Source organism: Oryctolagus cuniculus, chromosome 2 (genome assembly GCF_964237555.1).
Source record: "Oryctolagus cuniculus chromosome 2, mOryCun1.1, whole genome shotgun sequence".
Taxonomy (NCBI): Eukaryota; Metazoa; Chordata; class Mammalia; order Lagomorpha; family Leporidae; genus Oryctolagus; species Oryctolagus cuniculus.
In genome coordinates, this window is record NC_091433.1 from 64631105 (window position 1) to 64653449 (window position 22345).

Consider the following 22345-nt stretch of genomic DNA (forward strand, 5'->3'; position numbering starts at 1 on the left):
ATTTGCACACTGACAGCCACTGCATGACAACTTTCAATTTTTTTTTTCCAATCACCAAACTGAAGATTGGCGACGAGCTATTTTCTAGAGCATCTTGGCATCTCTGATTCATCCCTGTGATATGACAATAAAAGCCACTGCAGCAGCCGCACTCCTGGCCGCCCTCAGTGCTCAGCCTGCTGGGGAGGTGCTCAACACACAGAAGGGCCGGTGTCCGCATTCCAGGGTCCTGGCGGTTGCAAACGTGCAACCAGACACCCAGCAACGGACACCCCGCTGGCGTAGGGGGCGGCACTTCCCCAGCAGACCACAGCCTCTCAGTCCTCACCAGGCAGACCGCCGCCCCTCACCGCCACCACCCCTCACACGCACACACTTCAGAACAGAGTCCCCAGCTTTCAGATTATTCCAACGTTTGATGAATCTCATTCTTCCAGTGAGATCTCTCAAGCTTCTGAGAAACAGGGAGGTACAAAAATACCAGTTCCTCACTTTGTCTGAAAACTTGAGCTTTTTTCTTCCCTTTAAAATCTATTTTGAGAATGTGACTCTGATAGGAATTAAGATCTCCGGGCCTTTAATACAAAGTGATGTATCACAAGCCAAGGCTGGAAGAGGTGTAGTCTATTCAAAGGAAACAATTAATCGACTCATTTAAGCCATTGACGAACTGAAGTCAAGCATCAGGTAGAAGAAAGACGTTCTATTTCAAACCTAGAAAAGAGGGAGCAAGTTCTAATAAAGGCAGCATGAGCGCCACGTGAAATCAGAAGGAAGTACACAGAGGTAGTGTTTCTAAGCTAGATGGGATAGAGGAATAATCATAAAAAAGATGTCAAGACTGTTAGAGTCTGGAGGGGCAAAACAGCCAAGTATCTGAATGCATCAGACCACTGCTGGAGAAATCAGCAAATACTCAGAATGACTCACCCTTTAAAACCTAAGGAAGGTCAGAGTGAGTGGAGACAGTGGTTATTTATAATTTAGAGCAAACGAGAAAGGTTACCCCCAGAAGTTCATCTTCCTGCACATACCTGCATGTGCACATCCGACTGAAGAGCCGTTGACGGATCCCTCATCGCAATTTAATAGAGCGTTCTTTTGTTAAACTTCATTTGTAAAGCACATCCCATCCCCTTCACTCCAAGGCCTTCACACTGGCAGGGTAGACATACGTGGGACTGATCCACACCGCCAGCCCCCCCCCTTCCCCGGAGGACTATTTCCAAGAGCATTTATGCCACCCAGACGATAATGCACATCTTTTAAGTGCAGCACTTAAAAAGGAAAACAGATTGGCAGATTATTGCATCGTTTCAAGCTGGTGAGGCTTTGAGAAGGCGGGAATTTTGTCTGTGCCTTTAGTCGTCAGACATTTCCTGTTTACGCACACATTTCCTGGAATTCATTCATTCACTCTTGCATCCATTCTCTCACTCAGGGTGTCGTACTGGCCAGGGACTGACGGGCCTTTAGACACTGGAGGATGCATGTTCCGTCCTTTCAAGGAGGTTGAAGTCCCCTAGGGGAGGCAGAGAAGTAACTAAGGGGTGGGGAAGGGCGGGCGCAGGGGCAGTGGTTTGGTCTAACCCTGCCAAGGCTATCCAGGCAGGACTTGAAGTTCAGGCAGTCGACAGTGGCCTTATCTCAAGTTGATGGTGTTGTGTGGCCCACAAATGCTGTGAATAAAACGTAAGTGGTGCTGGACAGAACAAAGGTTCCCCAGCCCCGCTGGAAGAATGGTGACTGTGGAGAGAGCTGCAGCTGCAGCTGACCACGGGGACAGGGATGAGGCAGGCCGGCTTCCCCGGAGGTCATTTGCAGGCTCAGTCTCGGAGGATGTGAAGGAAAGTGGGCTCCAAGAGGCAGAGTGTTCCAGACAAGAGGGAAGCGCTTACTCGGGAAGCAGAGCCCAGCAGGTTTGGGGAGAACACGCAGGCCAGGTGATGAGGGGCTGGCATGCATGCGGGGATGAGGAAGATGAGACCGGAAGGGAGAAGAGGGGGTCACAGCTGTGCTCAGATCGGGCCTTGTACTGGCAGACAGAACGCTGGACTGCCTGCCGGGCCCGGTCCCAGGAGCCGCATGGGGGAGCATTGCATTTAAGGGAGGAGAGTGAGCGGTTAGGGAAACAGCACAGGAAGGAACTAGTAAATCTAGTGAAGAAGTGAAGGGCTGAACCAGGGCCGGGCACTGCATTTGCAGGGAAGCTGGCACTGCGTGACTGCAGGAAAAGAGGGAGGGAGAGGAACTCGGATGAGTGTCCGTTTTCCCAGTTCAGGGAGCTAAGGAGATGAGGAAATACAGGGGGAAGAGGATGGTAGACAAGAGGACATCGACTTGGAAATGACCATCCAGCAGTCCAGCACGTGGTCCACAACGTCCGGTTGGGATTTAGGAGGAAACCCTTTGAGAGAGGCGGACGTGAGGCCTTTGAGAGAACCGAAGCTGAGAGTGTGGAGGAAGCCACACTGGGTGTGAGTGGGGAAATGTGTGCATGTCTCCGTCACAGCCGGGAGTCGCGCGTGGCTCACAGGTAAAGCTGAGAGCTGTGGTCACAGACTGGGCACCCCTTTCTGCTGGACCCTGTGGCCTGCCACGCCTGTGCCTCTGGCTTGGCCGTGATGCCACTTTTTTTTGTTCTGTACTGCCTTGGCTCCTCAACTGCCCGAGCTCAGATCTTTACTTCTCATGCCTTGAATATTTTGGGCTCAATATTCCCTTATCCTACATTTTCTTATCCAATCCTGCTGTTTTTCCTCTTATTTTTTCTCATCCTCTTCAGCGGGCCAACTCACTGACATTCATCCCTCGATGCGCCTTTCTCTCTTTTCTTTTTGAGAGGCACCGAGGCTGGGTGGAAAAGGCACTGAACTAAACTGCAAACCTGGGACTCTGTCCCGATTTCTGAATTTTGTCACTTAGCCTACCTGTGTGTTCTTGGGCAAGTCACAGCCCCTCTCTGGACTTCTGTGCCCTCACCTACAGAGGGAAAGGCCCCTTAGCAATTGAAAATGTCTTCCTGCTCGCCAGAAATCTGTGCTTCTGCTGTTGCTCCCAGCTTCCCCTAGGCCCCCGTCAGGGCTTATTCCAAGGAGGAACAATAAGCAGCAGAAGCTGGGGCACTCCCTTGGCTCAGTCTGGGCTGTGTTGCCTTTCCCTCCAGCCTAGTATCCTCAGTAATACTTGGGTGTGTGGTAGCAACAGCAGTTCATAAAGAAAATCGCCCTTTCCAAATGGGCCACCTGCTTTTTACTCTCTTCAACGTACTGTGAGCCCCTAAACCCCCACCACCCCACCCCGCCCTCGTCCTCTCTCACTCAGCAGCCATTTCCTGGGCATGGGTCTTTGTGTGGCTGCAGAGCACCAGAGTACAGGGAGGGGACAAAAGAGGAGGCGAGGTTTGTTCTCTCCAGAGCCCCTGGAGTCAGTGCAGGCGGAGTGGCGCCTGCACAGTCCTGGCTCACAGATCGCACAGAGCAAAGATGGCGCTGGCCAGTAGTGAAGTAGCAGTTCTGTATTTCAGGACCTGAAGACCGGTACCACTCAGGTCAGCTTTCTGCCGCCACTGAACAATTAACAAAGACTGCTTTACTCTGCGCTGCCTTCTCAAGACGGCTAACCCAGAATCCATCCCCCGGGGACTCATTCTGGAGGGCCTTTATCTCCAGGCCTGGGAATTTCAGAAGCAAGATCGCTGGGTCAGGTCTCCCTGATGGGGTAATGACCATGGAAGGAAAGAGGCACTGGGTCACTTTTCTTGAATTTGATCCTTGGGGAAAAAAAAAAAAAAAAAAAAGTCTCCTTTCTGTGGCCATCTATCACCGTGCTCAGTGTTCAAAGGGCCGGCCTGGAGAGGAGGGAGGAAAGCTCTGCCCAAGTCCTTGTCCTCTGGGCTCACGCTGTCGGGAGTGTCTGGGCAGTGTGGGGGAGAAACAGCAGCTTGCTTGCACACCGCGACCCTCTCTGGTTTCAAAGAACAACGCACAAGTTAGAATCTGCTCCATCATCAAGACCTCTCAACCAAGTGCAACAGCAGCAAAGAAATTTAAACTGGTGTTAACTGCCCCCCATAAGATTCTCATCCCTTTTCTCATCAAGACCCCTTCAGCACTAGAGATGAAATCACGTGGAATAGTATTTCCCTTTGTCTTTCCTATGTTGCACTTTCCAAGGTGCCATGTCCCACAGGACGTGGGTAGCCGTGGACGGAGTGCTAGGTGGCCCCTGACTGGGGAGGAAGCTGACTGCTCTGCTCACCTGCATTTTCTACCTAGAACCTGATTTTGGAGGACTTCTTACTGAAAACATTGCTACTGAGTCCACAGAAAGTATGCTTTTTCTGTGAGATGGCTGTTAAAACACATAAACCTCAAGCTCATTCCCAGAGTACTTACACGTAAGACCTTTTGGTAGACATGTGCCAAATCACGTGGATTCCAGATCCATCGCCACGAGTTCAGATCAGGTTCGGTTCTGTCTTTTCTGTTAGCACACGCGTCCTTCGTCAGGAAACGGGGTTGTGGAGTGATTTATACACATGTATGTAGTTATGCTAGGGTTGGGAATTTGTTCTGTTGGACCACGATGGCACGCTGTTATGGATTAGCATTGGGCAAAAATCATTGCTATAACAGAGGGAGAGATTGAGAGAATTTTGTTGCTATTGTTGATTGTGCAAGCAAATTTGAACCTAAGGAGCTGTTACGTAGAAGCAAAGATTGTCCCTGGGTGTCTGAGCGATAGTGAAAACCAGGCCAGGTATGTCTTCCATGGGCGCCCTCACTGTGATTCAAGTCTGTGGTAAACTGATACTCCACTAAGTAGTTGTCTGAACAGGCTAATCCTGGAATGGCCCTGGAGAAGATGAGGAAAGGCGAAATTCAAATACTGATCTCATCCAGAGGCCTCCAACTTGTACCCAAACCAACATGTATCCTGTCTTTGGCAGAAGAACCCAGTCCACGTGATAAACACACATTCACGTGGTTCCCACACATTTTCTGCAGTGAAGAGGACAGAAGTTTGTGGGAAGGCATTGCCAACAGTGTTTGGGCAAATACATCAATCGGGCTCATCTTTTGGAGCAAATTGATATCAAGCTGAATCGCTGTTAGACGCTGACCATTGGCCGAAGGGACTCGGGGCATGTCACTCCTCAGAGTAGCCCCACAGCTCCCAAGTTACAACTGTGACGGTTTCATGGCTCAAGTGCTTCTCTGCTTGAGTGACACTTATCTCCCTCAAAAGCAGAAAATAAGCTCATTAAAGAAACCATTTTGGGAGGAAGCAGTGAAGACAATAAATAATGCCATTGTCAAGTCTTAAAGTTTTTGAGAAATGCAAATTGCTTCCACTTGAGTAAATCTGCAATCTCCATAGTGTATTGACATCGGGTTGGTAACAGCCTCAGTCAATCGATTTTTCTCTCAGTTGAGGATCTACTGAAGATATTTAAGCAGAGAAGGATTCTAATTGTGTTTCAGAAGATTAATTTGGTTATCAGAGAGTAATGGGGAAGAGGCAGGTATACCATTTTAACTATCTAGGGCAACTGTGGGAATAGAAAGATAAATATCCGAGAAGCATTATGAAAGAAAAATGAAGAGCTGAGATTTTCCATTCTGTAAGAGAGAAAGAGAAGGACTTCACGTCAGGATGAATAGGGCATTTTCAAGTGAGAATGACAGGCTGCAACTCACTCTGGGGCATTTGTCCGTAATCCCACCGCTCAGGCAACTTAAAAAGAGATTTCAAAATAGACCACAAAGGCTAAAACAGCAAGCCTAGGCAAAAAATGCAATCAAAATTAAAGATGAACAAATAGATACACATCAAGTAAGAGCATCCCATCAGCGAAAGTGCAGGAGGTCAGCGAGGGCCTGAGGGGTTTGTCTTTTCCAGCCAGAGTCCTTTGTGAAGGGGGTCAGCCGAGAGCAGCGAAGAACAGCTGCGGGAGGAATCTGAAGCTAGGAGGCTGAGCCCAGGCGAGCAGAATGGAGAGCTGATGCTGCAGTCACATTCCCTAGAGCCAACTGCATTGTGAATTCCAAAAGCTATCAAAGCAAACCACATCTCAAATACACAAGCTGGGTGGGGCTCCTTCACCACCCAGGCCTAGCAACAGGAAGCTGAGCCACAGGGCTCTAGAGGCAGGTGTGGCTCATGGAGAGGTCTCAGTGCATTCCTGAGGATGGTGGTCATTTGCTAGACGCTTGTGGCAGCAAGCCTACCGTTTCTGGAAGAACCCAGAAGCCACCTTTGATGCCTGAGGACCTCACTCCCTTATCCAGAGTCCCCTGGTCTTTGAAGTCTCTCTCATCCATCTTGTTTTCAGTTTGGTTCACAAAGGTGCTGATCTCAGAATTTTTTCACCAATCTGCGCAAAAGTGAACAAACTAAGGATGGTGAACAGCTTTTTCTTGTCATAAACCTTTCATTGCAGATTGTAACATGGTACTCCAAGGTTGAGTGCTGAGTACCTGCTACTAGAGGAGACTGGACGGGCCTCAGAAGCCAGGGGCCTCTGTGACCGTCTCCCCTTTCTCCCCAGAAGCAGCCGTACTCACCAGAGCGCCTCTTCCCCAGGGAGGGCTATAGAAACTTGAGCTCTCTCCCCCAGAGCAAGCCTAACTCCTAGAGAGGTCACTCTCGGACCTCCCCTGCAAGTAGCCTTGACAGCCTCACTGCAGGGGGCCCAGTCTCGAACCGGACTGTGTTGGGGGTGTGGCGTGGGCAATGCTCCATATGAAGGCCAAGAAGACCTAGCAGGCAGGCCCTGCTGCCCACCTTGCTTACAGTCAGATCAGCCCTGGCTGTAAATCCCATTCCTACCTGGCTGTCCCTCCACCATCGAACCTCAGCATAAAAATACACCACTTTCCCAGGGCCTCTGGGTCTTCTTTTTATTGATTTATTCTATATTAATTTGAAAGGCAGAGAAAGAACCAGAGATCTTCCACCTGCTGGTTCACTTCCCAAATGCCCACAGTAGCCAAGGCTGGGCCAGGCTGAAGTCAGGAGCCCAGAACTCCATCCAGGTCTCCCAACGCGGGAGGCAGTGAACCAAATGCTTGCGCTGTCACCAGGTGCATCCCAGGGTGTGCATCAACAGGAAGCTGAAATCAGGTGCAGAGCCAGGACCCCAACACAGACCCCTGCCCTGAGTCCTTATTTTTGAAGGCTCTCATAGCACATAAACCTTTGATGAGTTCTTACTGACTTTTCTCTTGCTAACCTGTCTTGCATTGTCAGCCACTTCTAACCTTTTCATCCTTGTACCAGTATTCCTTTTAAAGAAACATCCCTCACTCTGAAATTAAGTCGTTCTTACATTTGGTAAACTTCAATGGCCTTTGTGACATGATGGGGGTAGCAGGTGTCAGTGATGCTTTTAAATAAATATCCCTGATACGGTTTTTTTCCTGGCTCATAAAATCAGCAAGGCTGGGAGCCACTCCCTGACCTGTCACCCCTGCCTCCGGCTCCTTCCACGCCGCCGCTGTCCCTGAAGCCTTATTCAAAAGCCTTACTTTGCTTCAAAGTCTCCCTCAGCACTGCGTAATCCCCACTGACAAAACCGGCCCAAGGCCTCCCTCTGCCAGGAAACTGCCCTCCTCAGCCCCTGTTCTCGGCCGGGCCCTGTGCTCGCCGACCTCCTTCCCAGCCGCTCAGCCTCGCCCTTTCCGTGCCCCGCTGCCCACATGAATCCCTGGCTAAAGTCCCACGCCTATTTCAAGACCTGGCTGAGATCGGCGCCTGGATATGCCTCCACGCCAGCTCCTGTGGCATGAAAACCTCTCTGTCCACACCCTGGTCGCCTTGCCGGTCTGTGACCCTCCCCAGGGCACTCCTTTTCAGTAGTTAACGTCTTCACAGGCACGACTTCTCTCTGCAGTCAGGCTTCTTAAACCCTGTATTCACAGTCCCCCCACACCTCGGGTTGTACCTAGAGGTTGTGCGGGAACTAGGAAATGACTGGCCTAACACCGTCACAGCTTTCCTGGCCTCGTGCAAACACTCCTTCACTTACACCCAGCTACTCCTCAGAAGGCACAAACTCCCAACTTCCAGGGCCGAATGGTTAGGCTGAGCCACGAAGATCCCAGCTTCTCCCTGTATCATTTGAATGGTCCTCGCTGCGAGGTCGCTCAGATTTTCATTTCCCAAAGAACCCGAGGCTAACAGGTCAGTGTCTGACTGCTCAGCCTCCTGGGCGGTATCTCGGTGCGCGGCATCCTGTGATACAGAGCACCTGCTCAGCAGGCAGTGGGACGGGAGGCAGGCCAGTGAAAGAGCGAAGTCAAAGGTTGGGAAAACGCTTTCCACAGGACAAAGGTGAAGGCTCTGCTGTGGATTGAATGGAGCTGGAAAACATAAACCAGCAGAGGGGTCCTCAAAGGGCAGGTCGGCACCAGCAGTGAGAACGCGTCCGCGAGCTGCTGGCAGGTGGCATCATGTACAGAAAGCTTTCAGGCAGGCACTGGGATTCGCAGATGGGCGGATGGACCCGGGGTCAGGTGCATAAAGGTCCCAGTCGTGGGCTCCATTGAGAACCTGACCAGGTCACCTAGCCACAGCTTATTTTCACTTTTCCATCTGTTCCATTGGTGCATTCAAAAGGATGTTAGTTTTTTTTTAAAGACCCAGTAGCATATTCTTGACATACTATGGTAAAGTGTAATGGGATGCAAGAATTATACCAAGTTTATTGGTGAACTTGAGGCTGGTTTCCTTGATAGTTCTGTAACTCGGGTTTGCTATATAAATAAGCCTACACGTGTTGTTTCTTCAAGAGCAATGATTTCTTCTGAAAAGCAATGACAGCAATAAACTATGTTGGATTTCTTCATTTTATGCCTTAATCTTCCAGGGCATTTGGGCTGGTGGAGAGGGCAAGGACATCGGCTTTGTTCCCCCAGCCGCCTGTTCCGAGTCCAAACAATGATTGCACTTAATGGTGCATTTGCTTCTCTTCTCCATCTCACATCCCCTTACTCAGTCCCCATTCCTGCTGCTGGCTGAGCCCCCTGGCAGGTGGGCAGGTGGGCAGGTCTCATCAGTCACCTCCATCATCAGACTGGTACTGTTTCCTCAGAATTAGCCGATCAGCTGAGCCCCGGCTGTACAGACCTCACACTCCTCTTCCCTCTCTGGGAGCGTCATTGCCCTCCCAGAATCCTCTCTGCCATTGTTGCCTGCGATATCCTAATTACTCACCATGTGGGTTTTTTCCCCCACTCTCATCTTTTTTATTCCACAATATCACTGAAATCTTTTGACACCTTCCTCCCAGGCTTCCCCACATATACACCTCTTGTATGTCCTCTTTCTTCCTTCTTTTGTTTCTCTAATTCCATCCTTTCTTCCTCATTCAGCTTCTGGGCTCATGTCGCTAGCACGTGGTCCCCATCTCCATTTCACGTGAAACCTGGCGCCCGTGAGGCAGCCTTGGTGTGCATCTGGAATCCAGCCTTAAAGGTGTCGCTATCCAGATCCTCCAGCGTTCGCCCTTTATTCTGCATTTTGTTTTGTCTTTCTTCAGCTGATACTGCCATTTTTCAGAATTTCTCTTGTTGGCTGCCATAAAAACTCTTCAGTCAAACTTTGTGTCTATGATGAATATTTATGAGCACAGGAAAGCCTTGAAAATATATTTTAATACTGAAGTACTAAGTTCCTCTTATATTTATATGCTTAAACAGAACAGTTTTATAATAAAAATAATCATGAAGTGTCAGGAAGTACTACGCCTTATCTCAGGAAACATAATAAATCATCATTCAGTTATTAAGATAAACGTAAGTCATCACCACTCACACCAGCATATGGGTCTCAGTTTACCTTCAGAAAGTAAGCCAATCTCTGAAAAATCAAGTCTTTAAAAGGCTTTTATTAATTTGTTGATGTCCCAGGGCTGGCGCCATGGCTCACTTGGTTAATCCTCCGCCTGCGGCACCGGCATCCCATATGGGCACTACGTTCTAGTCCCGGTTGCTCCTCTTCCAGTCCAGCTCTCTGCTGTGGCCCGGGAAGGCAGTGGAGGATGGCCCAAGTGCTTGGGCCCCTGCACCCATATGGGATACCGGAAGGAAGCTCCTGGCTCCTGGCTTCAGGTCGGCACAGCACCAGCCATTGTGGCCATTTGGGGAGTGAACCAATGAAAGGAAGACCTTTCTCTCTGTCTCTCTCTCACTGTCTATAATCCTACCTGTCAAATAAATTTTTTAAAAAAATGATACCTATAATTTGTTGATGTCCCAAGATCCTAAAATAATATTTTAAAATATGCAGAATATGCAGATACACACACATATGAACTTCAAGAAGTTCACGGAAAATGGAATTAAAAGAAAAGTTCATTTTGGTGGGAAAAAAATTGAAATACATGTGTATTTTCAAAGTACATATTTTCCATGAACTTTCTTAGACACCCTCATATGTGTATGTATATTTACTGTTTTACAAAATTACATACGTGTATCTGTGTATATGTATGTATCCATTTTGCATTGCTGTAGAGGGCATAAATTAGTAAAACTGTAAAAACTGATACAACAGTGAGCCAAATCTACTCTGCAAAAAATATGGAGGCGTACTAAGGAATTTAATATCAGCAAACATGTTCCCTTTGAAACAGCAAATTAGATGTGCGGGAGGATTTTGGTCACACTTCAAAGAATAATATGCTGAGATGGAGAGCTACCCTGTTTACTTTTGCTCTCACCGGTGAGGTTTTTCTATGTTAAACAGGCTTTTGATTACTTCAAAGCATGTTTGATGTCCTCACTCTGCATAGCTCATGCACAAAGACAAACACCCTTCCAAATTAACGTGCAGCACGTGATAGTCACAAGTCAGAAGAGCCCGCAGTCTCCTACTGAATGCACAGCCAATGCCTCTTTTCTGTAGCTATGACAGTGAGGGTCGCCTGACAAATGTGACGTTTCCAACCGGAGTGGTCACAAACCTTCATGGGGACATGGACAAGGCCATCACAGTGGACATTGAGTCATCCAGCCGGGAAGAAGACGTCAGCATCACTTCGAATCTGTCCTCAATCGATTCTTTCTACACCATGGTTCAAGGTAAACCCAACTTTGAATTGATAATTTTAAAATACTACTGGCCCCCAAGTAGAATGGGGAAACCCTCACTTTCAAAGAGGGACCAGGAAAGGGGAGGTGGAGCTAGGAATTTGGAGAGACATAGAGAGTAAACTATCATCTACATGTAATATTTAGCTATGCCTACATATTAAAATCACATACATAATAGTGTTAACCTAGAAAGTCTTTTCCCATTCCCATTGAATAACATGCCGGAATTCCAGCTCTGCCCAAGCATCCTCAGCCTGTTTCCGAGTCAGTCTGACACAGCTCTCCAGAGCACGCTGCTGCCCCCTCACTGTCCCCTCAGTGCGGGAGTTTGGGACACAGTGCTTTGACGCTGTGTGTGATGTGGTATCGCAGTGTGCATTGCATGGAAGTTTTATTCAAGTGTCCATTTATGTAGTATTTGTACTTTGTGGTTTTTTCATTCACTCTTTGGCCATATAGATCCAGTATCTCCATAAAAGAACCTCTCACCATATACTTTATTATACTAACCTTGGAAAAACCTACTGACAGTGGTACTCACAATTTTGAGGTCACAGCTATAGGAATAAATGCTAAAATCTGGGTTAAACTTCTTTGATTCTTTTTTTCTTAATCCTGTTCCATTTGGTAATCTGTGTAATCATCTAAAACTGGTATTTGAGTTTGTTTCTTTCCCAAATGGTCCTATCTCCTAAAATTTTTAATTGAGGCAGTATAATATGCACAAAATGTAAGATGACTCCTTGTTTTGCAGCCAGTTTTAGGTTTATTTTTGGTACTACAGGGTGTAGACACTAACCCTTTCCAAGGATTTTTGAGGAAAGATCCAGGGATGGATGGAGGGGAGAGGAGGCACCTGAGACCTTGGACTTGGGTGCATCTGCCTCCTAAAGGCCCACATCCGTAGCTCCTCACAAACTGTTTACTGCACAAGCCACAGAGGCCGACCCCTCATTTCATCAAGCGAGGAAGAGAAACCTGAAGTAGGGAAGGACTTGGGATTCCCATCAAATTTGTCCCTAACATTAAACCAAGCCTTTGGCAGCAAGAAAGGCTAGAAATCAAAATTGTTTTGTTATTTTCAAAAGGGACATCATCAAGTACCCTTTTTCTCTATACAAGGGGTTCAGTCGACAGTTTAGGAATGTATGACGCTTCTCACTGCACAGCTAGCCAAGTATGTAATTCATATCTAATAGTACCTGTTTTCTACTTCTTGTTTCTCAGATCAATTAAGAAACAGCTACCAGATTGGTTATGATGGCTCGCTTCGAATAATCTACGCCAGTGGTCTGGATTCACACTACCAAACAGAACCACACGTTCTGGCTGGCACAGCCAATCCAACAGTTGCCAAAAGAAATATGACCCTTCCTGGTGAGAATGGCCAAAATTTGGTGGAGTGGAGATTCCGAAAAGAGCAAGCCCAAGGAAAAGTGAATGTCTTTGGTCGGAAACTTAGGGTAAGTAGTTATTGGAGGGAAGGATGGGGCTATCCAGTCCTCTGTGCCATGTAGCCAGCCCATCTGTTGGGGCAGGATTTATCTTGTCTTCACCCTCACCCGTCATCTCCAAGTGTGAATGCCACACTCATGGGGACGTGTAACAGCCTACCTTGGAGAATGACTCATGCCCTACGAACTACCAAGCAATTAAGACTGTCCATAATAAAAACCACCTATTTGAGAAAATGTTTTTCTCAATGTAACTATGATTAAAAATAAATTCTTCCCTGGGAAATTAGGAAAATGCATATAGCATAGTCCCTTATGTCAGTTGATCCTTACTTAGCTATTATTATCTTAATAATCTTGTGCTGTCTTTTTTTTTTTTTATAAATATTTATTTACTTGAGAGGCAGAGTTACAGAGAGGCAGAGAGAAAAAGGTCTTCCATCCACTGGTTCCTCCCCAGTTGACCTCAACAGTTGGAGCTGTACTGATCCAAAGCCAGAAAGCCACAGCAAAGAGCGGAAGTGGAGCAGCTGGGACTCGAACTGGCACCCATATGGGATGCCAGCACTGCAGGTGGCAGCTTAACCCACTGTGCTACAGCGCCGGCCCTTGTGCTTGTGCTTGACCTACTCAGTTAATGTGGTGGGCAGGATGAGAGAGAACTGGTCTAAACAGTGAATGCTGTCCAGATCACACGTTGTGTGCTCAGGGAGACAGGCTAGCCATTGAAGGGTATTTGTAGCTACAGGTTGGAGCCACAGTCACAATGGTCACCTCACAGTCTGACTGCTACATCTTCACTATTGATGGAAAAACCCCAATTTATATTCCTTTATGAGCAATGTGATATTTCTGATGACGCTGGTGTAATTGAGCTTTGCAAAATGTTCTCTCATATTATGGGCCAAATATATCCAGACAGCAAGCCGTGATTTATGACAGCTATTTGGTAAAGACAGAGTCGATTAAGTACTGAAACACAGGCTGCAAGAAGCCACCTTCAACCACCAGACACTGAACCTGATTCCTGATTCATTCCTTCTATTAGAAAACAAATTTTAGCTTCTCAGATAAATGTAGATAATTCCCGCTAACATCACTTCCCTTACCATTAGAAAAAAAAACTATTTAAAATCAGGGAGGAAGAACAAAATAGGAACCTTCTCTTGTTCATGTCCTTTTTTCTGCACCCCAAATGTTATATTATCATCAACACAGGCCAATATCATTTACCTAGGCCGTCCTTCACCTTAACAAGCTCTTACTAAATGTTGTTTCTAGCCATTTCCAAGGAAATAGAAAAGGAAAAAAAAAGGACCAATGGGTGAATGAAACAGACTGTGGGCAGCTCCTGGGCTGTATTCTGATTGCACTTCAACCGCAGGACATGCTGCAGGAGCCAGCCTGCTTTTCCTCTGGTCTCTCCTGGGCCAGCGGAGGATTGGCAAGAAAACACAATGAAACACTGGAAGGAGAAACAGGGTCAGGGTTGAAGGGAAAGTAATGGGCAGGGACAAGGGCTCTAGACTTCTGTGGGATCACTTTCACAGGGCATGATCTGTGCCAGAATCCACTCGAGCTCCCACCTTTTCTCATACTGAACCCAGGAGTCAGTGGTTGGCTGCATCCCCATCTGCCACTACCACCCCTGACTGCTTCCCTGGCCCCTGCTTTCATGGACCATTGCCAGCTGCAAGCTAGTTCTCAAGCTCTGTCTTGTTCAATGATCCCTGAGGCAGGGGTACTGTGCACGCGCACATGCACACACACTTCACAAGGCCCAGAGGCACTGTTTGCACACCTCAAAGATGACATGGCACTTAAGTAGCACCCCACACATACGGGTTCCTCATCAGACTCAACTTTTGACCAAGAGCAAACCTCATGGGAAAAGTGTAACGTCCCTGAAATTCAGTTTCCTTATCTCCGTCGTCCTATCTCTATGATACAGAGAGCATAGAATATTATCTGGACAGCATCACAGCACCGTGATCTGGACATTATATACACCTGACGCAGATAAAATAAAATTTACCCTACACTGCCTGTGTGCCACACAATCATCACCAGAATCAAACAAAACCGTGCAATGGTGTTTGAAGATAAAAGGCAGGGTTATATGCTCCCCAACCTTAACCTTGACCTCAGGCACATAAGCCAATCCTGGGCATTCCTGCATGCACAGCAGAGGAACGGAAGCGCCATCAGCTTGCCGGAGAGGAAACCGGAAGTGGAAAGAGGGAGAAGTGGGAGACGCTTCACCCAGAAGCTGACCACGAGACATAGTCCCTGCTGTTCTCTGAAGCAAGTTCGATCTCAGGCCGTCTTGTTTTCCTCTGGGACACTGCTTTCTCAAAGAGATTGGGGAGAAGAGAGGAAACCCAATCAGAAACTTCTAGTTCTCTGCCTCCTGTCAGGGGCAGGGAACCCTTTTTCTGCCCAGAGCTAGTATGGATCTTTATAACATCATTTGCTGGCCACGCAGAATGAGCAATTTAAAAATTAGCCTGCTGAACACAAGTTGCATTGCAAGCCCCGCCCAGACTCGCCTGGGCAGGGCAGGGCAGGGCAGGACTTTCCCCTCCCCGTGTGTGAGTGGAGACAGGGCCTCCCCTGAGGGAGGGGGCATGCTGCACACGGGCGCAAAGGCCCATTCAGTCCCCATGCGAGCATGCTCCCAGCGCGTATGTGGGATTGCTCTCCCAGAGACAGGGCCAGGTTCACAAGGCCTGGCTTCTTACCTTTAACCTAAGACTGGATGTGCCAGCCCGGACTGCTGACTTCATTCCTTTGGGGATCTGAGGAGGGATTCTAGGGAGAAAGCGATGGCAGCAAAGTCTGGTGTAAGGATTAAACCTGGAGTCAGCCAGCACAGGGAAGGGAAGGGAAGGTGGGGGTGCGGGGGGTGGGGGCCTGAGGCCGCCAGGACCAGCCCCAGCCCCAGCCCCAGCCCCCCTTGCCGGGGCAGAGGGTTTCTCCTCTTCCCCTCCATTACTTCCTAGCAGAAAGTTCATTGTAAATTGTGTTTGTGACCCAGATGTCGCTGTGCCTGACACGTGGTGCAAGCTCAGGTTTGAATGAAAGAATGAGAGAAGCCAGCCTCACACAACACGGGTCCGGGTGTGTCTTACATCCGGAGCTTCCTGAGAGAGGAGCTGCGTGAACAGCTCATCCCTGCAGACGTCTGACTGCCGTACACAAACCTCACACCAGATCCTACAGACACCACGGGCTAACTACATATGTGCACGTGACCCTGCATGAGTGTGCGTGTATGTTTTCTATGTATGCATATACTAGATGAAAGGGCCCAGGGTACAAATTAGAAAGTTTGTAATATAAGAAACAAGCCCTGTCTGAGAAGTGATGCGCTGAGGGACAGGGGCATGGATCCCACAGGAAAAGGTCAGCTCTTGAAATCCTGATAGCAGGGCCGGCGCCGTGGCTCACTTGGTTAATCCTCCGCCTGCAGTACCAGCATCCCATATGGGCACCAGGTTCTAGTCCCGGTTGCTCCTCTTCCAGTCCAGCTCTCTGCTGTGGCCCAGGGAAGGCAGTGGAGGATGGCCCAAGTGCTTGGGCCCTGCACCAGCATGGGAGACCAGGAGGAAGCACCTGGCTCCTGGCTTCGGATGGGTGCAGCGCCGGCCATTGTGGCCATTTGGGGAGTGAACCAACGAAGGAAGACCTTTCTCTCTTTCTCTGTCAAATTAATTTAAAAAAAAATCCTGATAGCAATGGGGAAAAGCCTGGCAGAGGACAGGAGGACACCACAGCTTGCTTGCTTGTGACTGATTCAGGCAGATACATGCGTGGTTCGGTAAATCTTCCTTTTACCCATGCTGGACTTGAGAACCAGGCACAGAAAGCTGGTGTTCTAATAATAGAACACATCTCCTGAAACTTGCTCAGAACGGAGTGCTTAAGGAAAAAGTACAGTGGATAACTGAAAACACAAATTCTGAAAGACTGGCAAGAGCCGGAAGTGTGTTTACAGGCACGCGTTAAGTATGATGGCACATTTAAATTGTGCCATGCCACTCACACCTGAGTGATGTCCTCTTCCTCACTCCCACCCAGTGGCACTGAGTGGGCCTGTGCAGCCAGCACTGGCCAGCCGAGGGCAGGGACACAACACTGTAGCCACGTTGATGCTCAAACAAGGACTCGAGGCAGACTTGACGTTGCCGCTACGTGTGCTCCTCACGGCTGTCCATAACGGTCTAGATAAGTGGGGGTGATCTGACGGTGCTGGCACCTCTCTGGGAAGTTGCTTAACGGCATTATGACTTTGTTTTTCAAGCATTCCAGAGGGAAAAATTAGAGCTGCTGTCCTCCCAATATCAAAGGGACGCTGGAATTAATTACAGTCATTGTGGACATGACCTTTGAACATGGAGATTTTTCCATGCTTATTTGAAAGAAATACTGAACTGCACAAAGGAATTCATGGACATCTCTTATCCATACACAACATTTGGATTCTTTTTTATATAGCTGGAAGTACAGTAACAATCTGATAGAAGGCTTTTCATCTTTAGGTTATTTGACTTAGCTTGATATTTTTTATAATAATTAAAAATGTGTATTAATGGCCAGCACCATGGGTCACTTGGTTAATCCTCTGCCTGCATTGCCGGCATCCCATATGGGCACTGGGTTCTAGTCCCAGTTGTTCCTCTCCAGTCCAGCTCTCTGCTGTGGCCCGGGAAGGCAGTGGAGGATGGCCCAAGTTCTTGGGCCCTGCACCGGCATGGGAGACCAGGAGGAAGCACCTGGCTCCTGGCTTTGGATCGGCGCAGTGCCAGCCTTAGTGGCCATTTAGGGGGTGAACCAACGGAAGGAAGACCTTTCTGTGTCTCTCTCTTACTAACTCTGCCTGTCAAATAAAAAAAATAAAAAATGTGTATTAAAAGGCCACTGGGGCATGGTAACGCTGGTGCTTTATGACTATCTAAAAAATAATAAGATTGGCCAGCGCCACGGCTCACTAGGCTAATCCTCTGCCTTGCGGCGCCGGCACACCAGGTTCTAGTCCCGGTCAGGGCACCAGATTCTGTCCCAGTTGCCCCTCTTCCAGGCCAGCTCTCTGCTGTGGCCAGGGAGTGCAGTGGAGGATGGCCCAAGTGCTTGGGCCCTGCACCCCATGGGAGACCAGAAGTACCTGGCTCCTGCCATCGGATAGGCGCAGTGCGCCAGCTGCAGCGGCCATTGGAGGGTGAACCAATGGCAAAGGAAGACCTTTCTCTCTGTCTCTCTCTCTCACTGTCCACTCTGCCTGTCAAAAAAAATAATAAGATTGAAAAGCTGCTGTGATTTCAGCAAGGTGCAGCGAGGTAAGACCACGTCCTAGCAAGAGAATGTCCCTCGACAGCCACACTTGGTATCTAATACCCACAGGAGAAAGCCTGGACGAGTTTGGGAGGGATGGAAAAAACATGAGCTCCCTTAGTATCTTTTGACATTTTGCATATTGAGTAGTAACAGCTGCTGGTGTCTGGAAATGGTGAGAATGGCGGAAGCCTTAGCTGGTGCTGGGAATGTGGGAAAAAAAACATGGCCGCGTTCTAAGTCTTTCCTCATCCCTTCCGTTTGAGGAGACAAGAAAGATACCACACAAAACATTTGTGTGAAAAGCAAAACTGTAACTTGCATCCCACGGTGTGGTCGCACACCACTTGCGTGTGGTGACGTGTTTGCTGTGGCGTCTCACACAGTGGCAGCCGCACATCATCCGATTTTCACCTCTGCCTTTGGGGGTGTGGTCAGACTCACACACCGGAGAAGCCAGAGCAGGGGACAGACACTAAGAAGAGGTGGCTTCAGACTGGAGGTTTTGCCCTCTCCCTACAATATCCAGTCCCACCGGCTCTGTAACCCACATACCTGATGCTCTACCAGGGGTGGGGAGTGTATCGGGTCTACAAAATCCTGTGTCCCGGCCCTTCCAAGGCAACTGCAGGAGGGGCGCGAAATTCAGTCTACAGCAGGCTCAGTTTTCCGTGGACGAGTGTACGGCCTGTGAATGATGTTATAAATATCCACATGGCCCCTGGCAGAGGAAAGGTTCCCCACCCCAGCAGCCTGAGGAAATACTGCAAAGGCAAAGGAGGGCTAAGCAGTAGAGATTTCAAACACACACTAAACTGGATGCAAAGTAAGACACAGGCAGATGGAGCTGTACCGCGGGTACCGTCGTCTGCGGAAGCTGCACAGTCCACCTGTCCCGGTTACTTGAAGCCTGGAATAGCCTACAGGAGGAATAAAGAGGGCAAGCCTGAACAGTCAGGGAGTTTTTCTTTCAAAACACACTCTGAGAAACCCAACAGCCCTACAGAAGCCATTTACATCGTGCGAGACCTCTTCAGAGAGCGTCAGAAATGTAGAGCTAATGCAAGCGGAAGAGCTTGACCACCGGTTACCAAGTTCACTGACTATCCAAGCTCCCCACAGATTTGAAAACATATATTTGTAACACTAGCTGGTAGCTTCTTTCCAAGGTACACAAAGCATACTACAAGCCTGAACTCATTAAGTTTCACAGAATTCACTAAAGACAGAGAACAACTGAATACGCAGACATTGCCACATGGGAACCTATACGCTCAGAAGGCCTCCAGCTGGCTGGGCAGAATCAGATGAAATCATTGAAAGAGCCTCAGGGAGCTGGTCCAACCTCTTTATTTACAGATGGACAAAAACAGATTCAGAAGGGTTGAAAGCCCAAAGTCATGCTGCTTCTGGGCCCCGTCAGGTATATCCTGCCCACCCCATTTCACACATGCGCACACACACACACAGAAGCACACACTAATTTCTCCTGTGGTGCAGCATTGGACTCTTTCCCAGTTCAGTTCAATCTATAAGGATAAATCTGAAAAATTAAGATCCCTCAAGGAGGGTGGATGTTTGGCCTGAGCGGTTAAGACACCCATGTGGGCCTTGGTTCCGTCCCTGGCTCGGGGTCGTGATTCCTGCTTCCCGTTAATATGCACCCTGGGAGGCAGCAGGGGACGGCTCAAGTAAATTGACTGCTGCCACTCATAAGGGAGTTCTGGACTGGGTTCCCCACTGCTGACTTTGTCCTCAGCCCAGCCCTACCAGCTGTGGGCACTTAGGGAATGAACCAGTAGATGGGAACTCGCTCTCTCCCATAAATAAATGTCTTAGAATTGTTTAAAAATCTGTTTCCATCCAAGGCCCTAGCCTTTTCCTGTTTTCTATAAGTCATCTCTGAGTTATTTCCTCCCCAGATCACTTGCTTTTGAGTTTTGTCATTGCCTTTCCATGAACTTCACAGTACTCCCTTGAACAGCAAACTGGGAAATTTTGAGCTTAGGAGTATTTTTCCATGATACATGTTTAATTCGATGATAAAATACAAAAATTAGTCTTATCCCAGATTTTATACAGGCATACAAGTGTGTTATATACATACATACACATATCCTTGCATATATACCTTTAAAAGTTTATGGAAAATGGAATTAAAAGATGTCTATTTTGGTGGAAAATCCATGCATATAAGGGTGGTCTTCAAAAAGTTCGTGAAAAATGCAAATTATGGTGGGGGAAAATTACTATATGGGTTTCAACTTTTTAGAAATCAAGATAGTATATTTTATGTTTATGCATAATCACCTGGAGCTATCACAGTTTGGAAGTTTCTAGCTAGGACCTGCTCATGTAAAATTAAGGTATTTCCTACTTAATTTTTAGCCATCCAAACCGCAAGTAAATGAGCATTTTAGCACGTGCTGCCTCCACAAAGCAGGCCAGGGGCTCACAGTCTGCAAACACTGCCTGCTGTGTGTACAGCAGGAGTAACTCAAGGCCACATCGCCACTGCTCTCACGAATGCCTGCCCGTGCGTGCCTTGGACCACAGACAGTAACAGTCAGATCTAGTGAGAGTTTCTGGACGTGGCCCGTGGCCATACACGGAACCCTATTACAACAGCATGGTGCTGGCTGTGTAAATTAAGCCCGATGTTCAGACTGTGTGTATGCGGTAGTGAAGGCCTCTGAAGTCCCTGCCAGCTAACCAGATGTTATCAAAAGGAAAAGGCGTCCTGAAAAAAATTGTGACATTTCAGCACTGGGCCAAGAACAATGATGGTGTTTGTAAGCTCCTGCTATTTAAACTCATTAATGATTTACAGTTGTATGGGTTCCAACTTCTACTTAACCGCTCTTCAAAGGGCCGCAGTCACAGTTACCACTGTGTCTTACTGAATATAGCCATGATTAATTTCCTAAGCAGTTAATTTTCAACCTTATTGGGGGAGGAGCCTGGAGTAATTTACATAGATGTCATTTTGTCACCTTCGGGTCTTCTGAACAAACTTCCCAGCAAATACGTTTGGTATTCTCCTTATCAGCTGCTTTGGTTTACAAAATTTAATTGGAAAGGTTTTGAACAAACGCCAGGCTGTCTTTCTGCTTAATAAAACCTTTTAAAAGAGCAGTTAATCTACTGCCTTGCACTTGTACCCAAGAAGTTGCTAAATTAATTTACTGACAGAGAGAATCAATCATCATAAATGGTGTTTAAACAATACTGAAGATTACTCTGCAGAGGAATGAGCAACTGGTGCTGGGGGTCACGTGATTTATTTGATCCTCTCGCTTGTGCTGGAACAGGTTAACGGCAGGAACCTCCTCTCGGTGGACTTCGATCGAACCACCAAGACGGAGAAGATCTATGACGACCACCGTAAATTCCTCCTGAGGATCGCCTACGACTCGTCGGGGCACCCGACGCTCTGGCTGCCAAGCAGCAAGCTGATGGCCGTCAACGTCACCTACTCCTCCACAGGCCAAATTGCCAGCATCCAGAGAGGAACTACGAGTGAGAAAGTCGATTACGACGGCCAGGGGCGGATTGTGTCTCGGGTCTTTGCGGACGGTAAAACATGGAGCTACACGTACTTAGAGAAGGTACGCCTGCACCCAAAGGAACACATAGGAAACCGCCCAGAGCACCGCGGGGGGGGGCGGGCAAAAACAGGCACAGGACTGGAGTTCTGTGCATCATTCTAAGCAGCCATGTGAAAGTCACACGGGTACAGCAGTGATGAATTTCCACATTAGCAAAGTAGTTCCTCCTTAGTTAAGTTCTATCTGAAACCCTTTAAGTGATTTATGTCGTAAACAAACAAGCCCTCACTGGGTCCACCTGCCAAGCTTATACACTGACAACATCCACAAATTAGACCTTGAGCTTGTAAGTCATTTGTAAATAATTTCCAGGCTAGCTCTTTCATTTAAGAGAGAGCCTTACATTAGCACAGTTAAAGCTGTCAGTTTTGTGTTGCTCCTGGCAGAGCGTCAACATAACCATAAAAAGCATGGAGCGCCTATCTATGCATTATTAACCAAAAGAGGTTGTTTTCCTAGAAAGCCACAGTTTCAGATAGTCGGTAGCATCTCTCCCCTCTAACTGTAAAAGGTGAGCATGCCCTAATCTTGAGAACTCCATGCAGTACCGGTATGGAGACTTAGTATTGCACGTGCAGAAGGCTATGCTGTGTGATGGGTGGTGTCTTGGGTTATTGACTGGTGTCAGGAGGGAGTGAAAGAGAAGAAGGAAGAGAAAGGATGTTCTCCTTATGTAAGAAATGTAATGCAACCAACAGCATATTCATGAAGTGTTTCCTTTCCCTTTAAAGCAAACATTAGCACTAGAAAATGCTTCCATTTTAAGCTCTGCTGTCTCTCAAACCTCAAAGCATTCCACCACCAGTTACACGGCAGCCACAGCTAACAGCCTCCACCCCACACATCAGACACC

At 47.9% G+C, this 22345-nt stretch overlaps 1 protein-coding gene across 13 annotated transcripts in view; it reads left to right on the plus strand.

Moving 5' to 3' along the window:
* TENM3 (teneurin transmembrane protein 3) overlaps positions 1 to 22345 on the plus strand; it is a 650972-nt gene that overhangs the window by 618943 nt on the left and 9684 nt on the right. For all 13 annotated transcript variants that reach the window (XM_070068317.1, XM_051842575.2, XM_070068314.1 and 10 more), the window contains 3 exons: positions 10912 to 11087; positions 12327 to 12562; positions 21196 to 21492. In XM_070068317.1, the coding sequence (XP_069924418.1) occupies positions 10912 to 11087; positions 12327 to 12562; positions 21196 to 21492 (709 nt within the window). The remainder of the gene's footprint in view (positions 1 to 10911; positions 11088 to 12326; positions 12563 to 21195; positions 21493 to 22345) is intronic.